The sequence below is a fragment of the Sinocyclocheilus rhinocerous genome, unplaced genomic scaffold, assembly GCF_001515625.1.
Source record: "Sinocyclocheilus rhinocerous isolate Xijiao unplaced genomic scaffold, SAMN03320098_v1.1 scaffold191, whole genome shotgun sequence".
NCBI lineage: Eukaryota > Metazoa > Chordata > Actinopteri > Cypriniformes > Cyprinidae > Sinocyclocheilus > Sinocyclocheilus rhinocerous.
The window spans coordinates 766,144-779,010 of NW_015625580.1; the positions used below are offsets into that span (position 1 = coordinate 766,144).

Here is a 12,867-nt window from a genome sequence, read left to right on the forward strand (position 1 = left end):
GATAAAGAATATCTCTTTGGTTTTGAGACTTTAGTCTTTGCAACTTCAGGGATCTTATCTATGCACAATCAGCTTGTAACACTCCAAAGAGAAAGGAAAACTTGAAATCGCATCATATGACCCCTTTAAGTCAACAGGTATTGAGGATTCATTCAACTTTGCAAATAACCCTTGGTGTTTAAGGATTCTGGGTGCAATGGGATGAGAAGCTGATTTGTACTTTAAACAAGTGGTGTGGAAGCAAAATAAGCAGCGGAGATCTCCTTCCTTCAAGGTAAACAACGTATTGCGTTTTTCACTGGCTAACATACAGTATAATAGTACTAATTTATTTGGCCAACCCACACTCAATTTAGTTTTTTTAAGTTGAATTTTGCTGATACATACTTGTTTACTTTTTTGTGTGATTGTAAACCACATTGAACATTGGCTAAAAGCATTCATACAGTAAAGACAGTTATTATTATTATTACTACTACTACTACTATTATTGCAATCATCAGCAACCTTGTCAACTGCACAACAAGGTCGGCCATGTGACGTCAACAATGCAGGACGCATAAGGGGGCGACCCTCTCCATGTAGAATTAAACAGACTGGTACAAATTTTTAATTTAACAGTGTAAACTGTTTAAATATTTCCATTAAGTGTTAATTTATTTGAAAAAAGCAAAACTAAGTTTAGCACCTTTGCTAGCTCTTAATGTTTACACAACAATAATTATTTAAGAGCAGGCTCTGGCATTAAAACTTGCAAAATATCACTCTGTCACAAACTAATATGAATTACACTTAATAAACTTGGGCTTTCGACGAAAAAATTGTAAATGATGTGGCATTTGGGGCTCGAGCAATAAAAACTTCTCAAAAGAAATCTATGCGATGTGGGTCGCGCATCTGTTTCAGTAAGACATTCATCTCATGCACGGGACATCGGCAGCATGAGGCTCCAAACAAAAGCCCTGAGCACTGAATGAACAGGCGGGACACTGGAGAAAAGGAGGCGGGGGACCCGCTATTGTTCCCCGCAGAACAAAGATTAATGTCCAAACGGTGCTGCCGCAAGAAACCTCCGCGTAATTCCACATTACTTTAGCAATGCTTTCTGCGCTTTGAGAAAAATAAACCGGGCTGTCTTATGGTAAAGTACAGCATAGTAAAAGTAGAGAGGTGGCGCGGAACTGCGCGCCTGGGATGTGCGCAATCAATCAAAACTGAGCTCAGCATCCATTCAGCCCATCAACCAACCAGGTTAAAACGGTATCAACAGACAAATCAAATGTTTACGCAAATAAAACCCAGTGCAAAACAAAGACGTTTCTATAACACTTTCTGAAGCTCAATAGCATGACTGAAGGTTCAGACTGCGGCTAACTTTACAGGCGCCAATCCACATTATCCAAAGCCCTTCCTTGTAGTCCTGCTAAAAGTCTGGAGGAAAGCCTTAAAGAAACCTCATGCATGTATATTTCTATCTGTAGGAATACATTCAGTGCTGGACTGCCGTGCGTTATTAACTGGGTAGTAACTATAAGCATCATAACACAATACGATGTGTTTACGGATGCTAACATGCTACGATCAACGTGGTTTGTGGCATGCGTGTTGAACCCAAACCCATGGCTCCAGCAACTTTACATCTTTTAGAAAGCATGCAGGGGTGAATGGGCCGCATTTGAGCTCATAACTCAAAAGCTGCGGGTCCCGGTGATCAGGCGCAACAGACGCACATGCCGCACACACACCGCTCTCATTAGGCTAAGCTAGGATACACCGCTCAACTGAGGCCGGACTCAAAGTGTTTAAAAGCCAGCGTCTACTCACTGTTCGAGAGGCTTATGAGAGCCACGTCCTGGTTGATTTTGATTTCTAGTCGCAGAGGCTGCTGCTCTGAATGTCGCTGTATGTCTCCGTTGGCGTCTCCGATGGAGAGGAGGCGCACGCCTGAGAACATGGACCCCGCCATCTTCGATCTGGGGAGAGTAAGACAGGCAGCGGCTCAGATCTCGCCTGGAGTCAGTGGTCAAGCTAGGCCTGACTTACTACTGCCTCCACATGGCCACATCTCCTTTTTTCCAGCTCTCGTTCAATTTCAAGACATGATATGGGCTACAAAGAAAAAGCAGGTGTATCTTGAGTACATTTACTAATAAATACATTAAATGTGTGGGTTGAAAACTTTATTGTGCAGTAGGCTGTTAAGAAGAAAAGACACCACAGGTGAATAAGGCCTAGACGTCACCATACTTCCCGCTATGATTAATCACAGTACAGTAAGACAATTGTTTTGTATTACAAGTTTTCTGAAATGTTCTTTAAATATTTAAATAAGCTGTTATCTAATTAAATGTAGCCTACACTAATTTACATACATTTTCAGAACAGAAATCTGAATATTAGATAGGCTAAAGCCCGGTTCACAATTCGTCTTTCATTTTGTTGACATATTAAGAGATAAACGTTTTTTATAATAACCTTAAAAAAGGAATATTAAATGTTATATAAATCAGGTGAATAATATATGAACAAATCCCTCTGTGAAAACCTTAAGAATATAGATAGGAATACAACTTGAAAGTTTGGTGTATGTTAGTGCTACTGAAGTGGAGATATACTATTAGTTTTTATTAATATTTTGAAATAGCTTTATATGTTCATATTTTCATTTTAATTCTAGTATCTGTTCTAGAATTTAATTTTTTTAATTAGTTAAGTTTTTTTTCTATTTCCAGTTCAACTTCAACTTTATTTTCCAAGGCAACATTTCTAATTTTCGTTTAGTTTAAGGTTTTCATCTAATATTTGTATTTTTTCTTTCGGCTTTATTTCAATTAACAAAAAATGTTTTGATAGTTTTAGCATTAGTTAACAATAATAACCCTGTTATAGTAGTTTCCAGCATAATAGATGCTCTTATTGTTAAAATCATTACATTAAATTGAGATCTTGTTCAAATAGTGTAAGAATCTTTTCAGGCTCAGTCATTTTAATTTATTTTTCAACGACATCTTGATTCAGTTTTGTAAGGAAAGGTATGTATCTTGCTGCAAACAAATCAGATGTTGCTCTTGTAGCCATAATCACCTAAAACGCAAGACATACATGATGTAAACAGACTGAAATGTTAACAACGCAGGACAGCAGTAAAAATGACATTTGCATGAATGTCCAGTGGTTGACTGATAAAGAGACAGTACAGATATAAAATGAGATAAATAAACATGCAAGGGTAGAGTATATGCAAAAACGGGCCATCTGATACGCTCCTAGTCATTTGGTGTTCAAATTCTTAGAGTAAAAGCACAACAGGCAGGCAGCACCTTTTCACCAGGAAATATCACTAAAAACACGTATATAATTCTGCACTTGTGTCTTGTGTTAAACCCTATGCATAACATTTAAGAAATGTCAAAATGATGCAGAAACCTTTACCCACTACATTGGAGAAAATACATTTGAATAAATAGTACCTCATTCAGTATTTAGAAAAGTGAATTTATATCAGAAACACGGCATCAATCTTTATAAAAAAAAGAACCTGAGATTCAAGACATCTCTCTCCTTCAATAGAGCTATGTGGTTAATACAATTAAATACCTTAAATAGATGAGTTTCATGGCAACAACAGTCCATGTGTATAAGCTTTACTATATCAATAAACAAAGAAATTCAGTGTTTCATCCTAAACTGAACACATTACAACAAGAAAGCATTTTGCAATCTTTCTGTGTAGGCTGGTATTCAAACTTAGCTACACAGTACAAATTTTTTTTTTTTTTTTGCATATTTGCCATCACTTTTCCAGTGGACTGTTTGACCAACTGAACACTTTAATTTCCTCCTACTAGTGTAACATTTTTGCACTACCGTGTCCTTATTTAACAGTATACAAATTAAACGCTTTTAAATCACTTTTCAGAGGTTTTCTTCATAACTCACATCACTGAACGTTAAAGACTTCAAGTCACAATGCAGCTTACAAATTAAACAATTTAGTGTAATAGTAGTGATGATCCAGCTCTGCTGTAATGTAAAGGGGATCTGAGGGTTGTGTAGTGAAAACATTTGTGTAAATGAGGAATGTTCAGAAGTTTCTCCAAATTCTTCATGACTCCTTTGGGGAGAAGAGAAAGACAGAGATTCATTTTTCTGTTTATATTCCTGTCCAACAGGACATTTCAAAGAAAAAAGTAACACTGAGCTTATCGTTGATACCTCAGAAGAGCGCACATGATTTGGGTGGTCGAAAGGGGTTGTCGCTTGATGGCACCCCCATGAGGAGAGGGTCCTTATGGGCATTTTGCAAGCAGAATGTCTTCAGATCTGCCGCAGCTTGAGAAACCTTAGGGGGAAGGAGTGATTAAATAAAATATAAACGGACAGATAAACAGACAAACACATAGGTAGACATGTATATGTATGCATACAGATAAAAAGAGGTTTGTGGAGCAATAAAAAGTCTATTGGCAATCACAGATTCCTGGAAATCAGCGGTCAGAAGTTACATTGTTTATTTGATTCATGATAAATTCAATAACAGCACACAAAGCCTTGTGTTGTTTTTAAAATAGTGTGTTTTGGGGGCAGTAGTAACTAATATAGGTTTGGATTTTTCCGCCAACAAATGTGACACTGTGTCACACACTCACAATCAACAAAGAGCTCCACTGTGTCACAACAGTGTCGGTCGATACTGCCTGGAGAGAGTTTCAAATCAAATACGCGAGGAAAAGTTGGAGTCAGTTCAATATTGACTGAACTGCGATTATCATATACCTCACACATGTATTGAAATATTAAAGTTGGATGACAACATGTGTTAGCATTCGATTAAAAGCAAGCTGTCAGCTGCTGAAAACGAAGTGTAATTGCAACCTGCCACAATATAAAAGCTGGCGAACAGATAACATTATGTATTATGCTTCACTTGCATGAGGATTGTTGTAAAAACTCTCACATGAATCAAGGAAATGTTAAAAACGGTACAATAATTACACAAAGTAGCAGGATGTTCGGACAGGATCAACGAGTCAGTCAAGTCACACCCTGTTAGCAAAGATTTCCAATCTTTTTTTCTTTTACTCACCTTAATTCTGCGGATTCCTGCTTCATTTCGCAGCTGCTTAACGCTTTTCTGCAAGCTCACCAAACCGCTTGCGCTGTTATTCGACATGTCTTCTGACAGACTGAGAAAGTTTGCTACAATGTCGACTCGAGACTCGACTGACTTGGCAGAAACTCAATTGCGCCCCTATAGTCGAAACCAACGACTGGTTTAAAACTCCGACAGCGCAGGAGGATGCCTGTTCAAATGGTGCTTCTTCACCTGTGAATGAATGGGAATTAAAAGGAAGCAAGCAAGCAATAAACAAACAAACAAACATACATACATAGGCCTACATACAAATAAATACCACCCGAAGGAACCCCGTTCACTTGTATTGTTTTATAATAAGCTCATCATATTTTCTGTTCTCTACACAGAACCCTCTCAATAAACCTATCTACATTTTACATTTTCGTTCAAACATTAGTATTTTTATGACGCCATTTCCCTCGTGGGAATGTGGGGTGTTCCACACAATGTGATACAATTTCAGGTTTTACTTACACATTAATGAATATGTGTTTGTTGTGGTGGATTAGGTGGGTGAGATGCATTATTAATGCATATTATTGCTAATAACTTAATATTCGTGCTAATAAGACAGTATTTTTTCACTTTAAAATTACATTACTTTCACAAAAGGTTCTAGCTGAGTCTGCGGTGAATTGCGCCATCTAGCGTTGGCGTATGCGACAGTGGATGTGCTTCACAAGCAGTATTGCCAAGTCCGCGGTTTTTCCACGGAATTGGGCTACTTTAACACTGTTGCCGCGGGTTGAAGCGACTCCAATAACATGATATTTATCCCCTGGAATGCGATTTTTAACTGGGGACCCCCTCGAAACGCGATTGGGCTAGTTTTGGGCTAGTTTTCTTATGAAAACCTGGCAACCCTGTTCACAAGAGCCCCTCCGCAAGGGGAGACTCCAAAGTCAGCTAAACGCGTCGGGATCTGTTTTCTGTTTGAAGGAAAGTCAGTGGAAGAGACGTGCCAGTTTTTTTTTTATTCTACCGGGAAGTCCCGTTGAGATCGAAACTCTCTTTTACCAGAGAGACCTGGCACGGTAACAAACTAGATTTAATAATAACATAGATAACATGAAAAAAAAAAAAAAACTTTTGCGACAGCTGTGATTCATTTACGACACTTCGCTTATAAGCGATCAGCAAACGTTACACTTATCTCTTTCTACAATAGAGAATCTCTGGCTTCACTATCAAGCTGCCGAATATCACATCCGGGTCAATAGGGTTTGCGTGAGGGTTGCTCAATAGAAACATGTTGTTACGTGTAAGTATTAAAATGTCTTCTGTAAATTAGATATTTTAAATATAAGCTAGTCTGCCAACCGCCAATAAACAATAGAAGATATTCTAAAAAGAAATATGTATCTGTATGTGAAACAACTCAGTTACTGTAGCAGCGGCATTCATGATAAACCATAGACTGTATAAAAACAGTGATAAACACGCTATTGTACAACTAACGTTATTCTTTTGCCAGCAGGATGTTAAATTGAGGCATCTTTAAGTTTTGCTTGTTTTTACAAAACTTACGTTTTTTAACCGACACGTAAAGTAATGTCATCAGGCTGATTTGTACTCTGTTGAGTGCACAGTGATGTCAAGCTCGCCACGAAAATGTCCATCGACCTTGGATACATAATGCTGACTGTCTTTCTGACCACTGATCCTCATCGTCGTAACTGTTGTCTTCATAGAGGGTTTTACAATGTGGTGTTTCTGCACTCAAAGTCAGTCGTTCCATTCATCAGAGTGCGCCATGGAGAAGTCCACTCATACCTATAGTTGTGGAGCAGACGGTAAGAGTACATTAGTAGCACTTTTCGTGATGTCTTTCTTTAAACTGATCATCTAGTATCAAGAAGTTACTTTTAGAGCCCATAATTGTAAATTCAATAGTTCAATAGTGCAGCTTCTTAGTGTTGCAGGAACTTGACTGCTACTTTAAAAGTCTTTTCTGTTTCAGGGCCGAGGAGAGCGAGCATATGACATCTACTCAAGGTTGCTACGAGAGAGAATCATTTGTGTTATGGGTCCAGTAAGTTAAAATGCAAGGAAAGACATAAAAGGATCTAAAATGATTTTCAGGAAGCCCTTTTCAGGTGTTTCCTGTGTTTTTTCTGTCCCTCTCTTTATCTAGATCGATGACTCTGTAGCTTCTCTGGTTATCGCTCAGCTGCTCTTTCTCCAGTCTGAGAGCAACAACAAGCCTATTCACATGTACATCAACAGTCCTGGTGAGAAACATAACGGCATTGACATAAAAAAGATTGTAGCAGCTTGGATCATTATGCTTATTCATCTGGCAGTCCTTGGTCTTAATCTGTCCCATTTTAAATTTTCTGTTGCTCATATGAGATTGCTTGATACCAGTATGGGAATCCACTTTCACATTCTTACACTATTGTAAATTTGAAGGCAAATGTTTACTTATGCACTTCTGTATGCTGTACACAAAACAGAACCTGCTCTGCATTGTGAAAAAATGTTGTCATTCATTCACTTCAGTGTGGCACTTTCCCAGTGTAATAATTTTGTTCAAGCACTAAAAAAAAGAAGCCTAAAATAGACTTAAAAAAAACAAAACAAAAAAAAAACCTGTTGTACACAATCTTTACAAGTCTTCTGTCATTTAATTAATAGTTTATAATTTTTTTACAAGGAAAAAGGCCTTTAAGTGTTTTTCTAAAAACGCCCGCTTCAGGTTGTAGCGCGTGTCTTTGCTGTGAGTTTTATAAAGTAAATGTAAGAATAAATGTTATATTGTTAGCACTATAGAAAAATCATGTTAAAATGCATCAAATATGATACAACAGGCATTTGAGGAATGTTTATTTGTACAACATGCATATTTGCAACCATCATTGCATTGCAATAAATGTTTTGACCCCACAATGAAAACTACAGAGCTTTAATTATAAAACTGTGTGTAAATGTCATCTTATTAAGATATATTACTTGGAGAAATAGTGACAACTGATATTTATATACATTTTATATAATTAGTTTTCTATACTGTTATGAAGATCTCACTGATTTTCATTAGAAGCTTTCATCTCACATGAATATAATATAAATATCAGCAACTGCACCAAATGGCATATTTTTGCTCAACTTGGGCCTCTGAATGAAATTGTGGTGTTTTTTTCCCCTCCTCGAGTATGAGCTCCATATTTTCATTATCTCATCATATAAGAAACGAAGACCTGTTGTATCAAATAGGAAACAATATAACAAAAAACACATGTACAGACTTTTTTTTAATATATATATTGTCTAAAGGCTCAATAACTGTTCCTTTTCAAAAAAAAAAAAGTGAATCAGTACATTCTTTTTGTTTTTGATAACCCATACAGAAATGTTTGAAGCCAGCAGTCTACATTTTTTTTGTCTCTGTCTTGCAGGTGGTGTGATTACGGCTGGACTTGCGATCTATGACACTATGCAGTACATCTTAAATCCCATCTCAACCTGGTGTGTGGGCCAGGCCGCCAGCATGGGCAGTCTGCTTCTGGCCGCTGGAACCGCAGGCATGAGGCATTCCCTGCCCAATGCCCGGATCATGGTGCACCAGCCCTCCGGAGGAGCAAGGGTAAGAACGGGGGACAAAAAACTGAGAAAAAGAGGGAACTGCTTTCACAAATTTAACGCCAATATTCGTCATTTCAGGGCCAAGCAACGGATATTGCCATCCAGGCTGAGGAGATTCTCAAACTTAAAAGACAGCTCAACAACATCTATTGCAACAGCTGCTCTTTCTCCAGTCTGAGAGCAACAACAAGCCTATTCACATGTACATCAACAGTCCTGGTGAGAAACATAACGGCATTGACATAAAAAAGATTGTAGCAGCTTGGATCATTATGCTTATTCATCTGGCAGTCCTTGGTCTTAATCTGTCCCATTTTAAATTTTCTGTTGCTCATATGAGATTGCTTGATACCAGTATGGGAATCCACTTTCACATTCTTACACTATTGTAAATTTGAAGGCAAATGTTTACTTATGCACTTCTGTATGCTGTACACAAAACAGAACCTGCTCTGCATTGTGAAAAAATGTTGTCATTCATTCACTTCAGTGTGGCACTTTCCCAGTGTAATAATTTTGTTCAAGCACTAAAAAAAAGAAGCCTAAAATAGACTTAAAAAAAACAAAACAAAAAAAAAACCTGTTGTACACAATCTTTACAAGTCTTCTGTCATTTAATTAATAGTTTATAATTTTTTTACAAGGAAAAAGGCCTTTAAGTGTTTTTCTAAAAACGCCCGCTTCAGGTTGTAGCGCGTGTCTTTGCTGTGAGTTTTATAAAGTAAATGTAAGAATAAATGTTATATTGTTAGCACTATAGAAAAATCATGTTAAAATGCATCAAATATGATACAACAGGCATTTGAGGAATGTTTATTTGTACAACATGCATATTTGCAACCATCATTGCATTGCAATAAATGTTTTGACCCCACAATGAAAACTACAGAGCTTTAATTATAAAACTGTGTGTAAATGTCATCTTATTAAGATATATTACTTGGAGAAATAGTGACAACTGATATTTATATACATTTTATATAATTAGTTTTCTATACTGTTATGAAGATCTCACTGATTTTCATTAGAAGCTTTCATCTCACATGAATATAATATAAATATCAGCAACTGCACCAAATGGCATATTTTTGCTCAACTTGGGCCTCTGAATGAAATTGTGGTGTTTTTTTCCCCTCCTCGAGTATGAGCTCCATATTTTCATTATCTCATCATATAAGAAACGAAGACCTGTTGTATCAAATAGGAAACAATATAACAAAAAACACATGTACAGACTTTTTTTTAATATATATATTGTCTAAAGGCTCAATAACTGTTCCTTTTCAAAAAAAAAAAAGTGAATCAGTACATTCTTTTTGTTTTTGATAACCCATACAGAAATGTTTGAAGCCAGCAGTCTACATTTTTTTTGTCTCTGTCTTGCAGGTGGTGTGATTACGGCTGGACTTGCGATCTATGACACTATGCAGTACATCTTAAATCCCATCTCAACCTGGTGTGTGGGCCAGGCCGCCAGCATGGGCAGTCTGCTTCTGGCCGCTGGAACCGCAGGCATGAGGCATTCCCTGCCCAATGCCCGGATCATGGTGCACCAGCCCTCCGGAGGAGCAAGGGTAAGAACGGGGGACAAAAAACTGAGAAAAAGAGGGAACTGCTTTCACAAATTTAACGCCAATATTCGTCATTTCAGGGCCAAGCAACGGATATTGCCATCCAGGCTGAGGAGATTCTCAAACTTAAAAGACAGCTCAACAACATCTATTGCAAACACACAGGGCAGCCTTTGGAGACTTTAGGTAATTTTTCTGTTATAAGTCTTCATTAATATTATAATAAAACATTTTTAATTAACTCCATATTGCGTGACATCCTGACATCAAGCTTCTGTGTTCTGTTGTCCTCACTTAGAGAACGTAATGGAGAGAGACCGGTACATGAGCCCAATGGAAGCGCAGGATTTCGGGATCATTGACAAGGTCCTGGTTCATCCACCACAGGCTGGACAGGATGAGCCGGAACTTATTCAAAAAGAGCCCACCAGCCTTGCAAGTGCCTCCACCTCCCCTCAACCTCAAGCCTCTGAGCCGGGCCAGTCTGGCAGCAACCCTCCCTCCTCATACAAACCTGAACCCTGAAAGAAACTCCCAGCAGGAGCGAGTGAACTACTGCATCTCTGGTTCAGTGTCTGTTTTGGCAGATGTTTGAGATGACAGTCACCAGCTCACATATCAAATCTGAACCTTGTGACCTTCCTTTTGTACATTTTATTGAGTATCACTAAGACCTCAGACAATACTGGAATCTGGACTTTACAGATGCAAGTGTAAAGATACTCAGTCTTGCCTTTATATTTGTATGTACAAATATAGGTATCTTTAGCAAGAATTAGATTCATTGTAAACAAATTAGATGGGAACACAAGCTTACAGCACAGGGTTTGAAGTCTGTATTATTTGGATGGAGTGTGTTACCATGTCACACAATATACTTTGAGTTGTAAATGTGCTTTTCGATTAATATAATACATGTTAAAATGATTTAAAGCAAGAGATTTTATTGATAGATATTCAAATAAATAATTGGGTAAATTAGGATGGTTATCCTGTCGTTTTAACTTTTTTACTAAACATGAAGGACACAATTCAAATTGTGAAAGGTTACAAACTACATGTTTCAAGCTCATGAATTCCGAATAGTTTACCGAAGGTACACTACAGTTCAAAACTTTGGGGACTGTATGAATGAAAAAAAAAAAGAAATATGTACATTTATTCAGCAAGGATGCATTAAATTGATCAGAAGTGACAGTAAAGACTTTCACATTGTTTCAAAATATGTCCATTTCAAATACTGTTCTTTTGAGCTTTCTATTCATCATATAATCATGAAAAATTATATCACGATTTCTACAATAATATAAAACAGCACAACTGTTTTCAACATTATAATAATAATGTTTCTTTAGCAGAAAATCAGCGTATTATAATGATTTCTGAAGTAACGTGACACTGAAGACTGGAGTAATGCAATAAATTACATTTTAAAATATATTCAAATTTGTTTTACTGTATTTTTGACCAAATTAATCCAGCTTTTGTGAGTATAGAATTTCTTTAAAAAACATTTAAAAATTTTTACAAACCCCAAACTATTTAACAGTACTGCATGTCAAAATAATAAACCAAATTCTATCTTTTTAAGCAGTTTCTTCAAAACAAAAAAGCAACAAATGCAATTACAATAATATAAATAAATCCCCATTATGCTTTCTGAGAGCAAACGTGTTTGTCAGACTTGATTTTTGTATTCAACTTTAAAGATGAAAATTACACAAGCATACAACTCATAAACTAGAAATGCTCCTCGATATTTTCAGTAAACAGAAAATCCTGAACTATTATGAGCTATATAGCAAAATATGTACCAGTAAAGATGCTAAATTACCTTAAGTAAAATAATGCTTTATACTCATGTTTGATAACAAATATGGATGATCCATTTTATGAAAGATTGGATTTTTTAAATCATCAGATGCGAATAAGCACATAAAAAGTTGAGTAGTGTATTCAAACAATGGTAGATAAAATAAACTAGATAAAGTTGGTAGATAAAGTAAAATAGCCTCTTTCTCTCACCATAGAAGTAACTTTTCTCAATGCTGACCTCTGGTGGTGTTTTGAATCACATCACAATTGAAAATCCAAAGATAAGGCTTGTGTTTCTGATCAAACTCTCTGTAAAACCTTGGTGAATGACAAGGCATTTTTTGTTCCCTGTTTGCAATCTGCTTCATTGAACAAATCTAAAAAATTGCCATCCTCATTGTGAATGTTGTGCTCACATAACAGAACATCCTACCCAGGGGCGTAGCCATCATTTCAGAAGTGAGGGGGACAGAAATATTACAGAAATATATTACAATATAACATTTCTGTAATCTATATAACCTACCAGTCAACAGTTTTTGAACAGTAAGATTTTTAATGTTTTATAAAAAAGTCTCTTCTGCTCACCAAGCCTGCATTTATTTGAACATAAGAATAATAATAAATGTTTTTTGAGCCGCAAATCAGAATATCAGAATGATTTCTGAAGGATCGTGTGACTGGAGTAATGATGCTTGAAATCACAATAAATTACATTTTAAAATATATTCAAATAGAAAATAGTTATTTTAAATAGCC

General features: G+C 36.7%; 3 protein-coding genes across 6 annotated transcripts in view; 1 reads left to right on the top strand and 2 right to left on the bottom strand.

The window, feature by feature from the left end:
- Positions 1 to 2,080, bottom strand: part of LOC107753277 (histone-arginine methyltransferase CARM1) — a gene marked incomplete at its 3' end in the record, with an annotated part of 19,717 nt that extends 17,637 nt beyond the window's left edge. The window contains exon 1 of the mRNA XM_016569409.1: positions 1,825 to 2,080. Coding sequence (XP_016424895.1) covers positions 1,825 to 1,966 — 142 coding nt within the window. The remainder of the gene's footprint in view (positions 1 to 1,824) is intronic.
- A 1,451-nt stretch (positions 2,081 to 3,531) lies between these two features.
- LOC107753330 (guanine nucleotide-binding protein G(I)/G(S)/G(O) subunit gamma-5-like) lies at positions 3,532 to 5,704 on the bottom strand. Its single transcript, XM_016569466.1, has 4 exons — positions 5,612 to 5,704; positions 5,087 to 5,326; positions 4,216 to 4,342; positions 3,532 to 4,114 (listed from the first exon to the last, which is right to left on the bottom strand). The coding sequence occupies exons 2-3, from the start codon at positions 5,171 to 5,173 to the stop codon at positions 4,217 to 4,219; spliced, it is 213 nt and encodes a 70-aa protein (XP_016424952.1). The 5' UTR covers positions 5,174 to 5,326; positions 5,612 to 5,704; the 3' UTR covers positions 3,532 to 4,114; position 4,216.
- Positions 5,705 to 6,053: 349 nt separating this feature from the next.
- On the top strand, positions 6,054 to 11,449 carry LOC107753176 (ATP-dependent Clp protease proteolytic subunit, mitochondrial-like). Of its 4 annotated transcripts, XM_016569309.1 has the most exons (9): positions 6,060 to 6,171; positions 6,306 to 6,398; positions 6,829 to 6,930; positions 7,098 to 7,169; positions 7,272 to 7,368; positions 8,536 to 8,723; positions 8,801 to 8,866; positions 10,440 to 10,479; positions 10,592 to 11,449. In XM_016569309.1, exons 2-9 carry the CDS (start codon positions 6,387 to 6,389, stop codon positions 10,816 to 10,818), a joined length of 804 nt encoding a protein of 267 aa, XP_016424795.1. In that variant the 5' UTR covers positions 6,060 to 6,171; positions 6,306 to 6,386; the 3' UTR covers positions 10,819 to 11,449. The 4 variants fall into 4 exon arrangements, with proteins under 4 accessions (XP_016424801.1, XP_016424795.1, XP_016424787.1 ...); XM_016569301.1 differs by having other exon boundaries at positions 6,060 to 6,398; XM_016569315.1 differs by having other exon boundaries at positions 6,054 to 6,398; positions 8,536 to 8,866; positions 10,592 to 10,675.
- Positions 11,450 to 12,867: the final 1,418 nt, after the last annotated feature.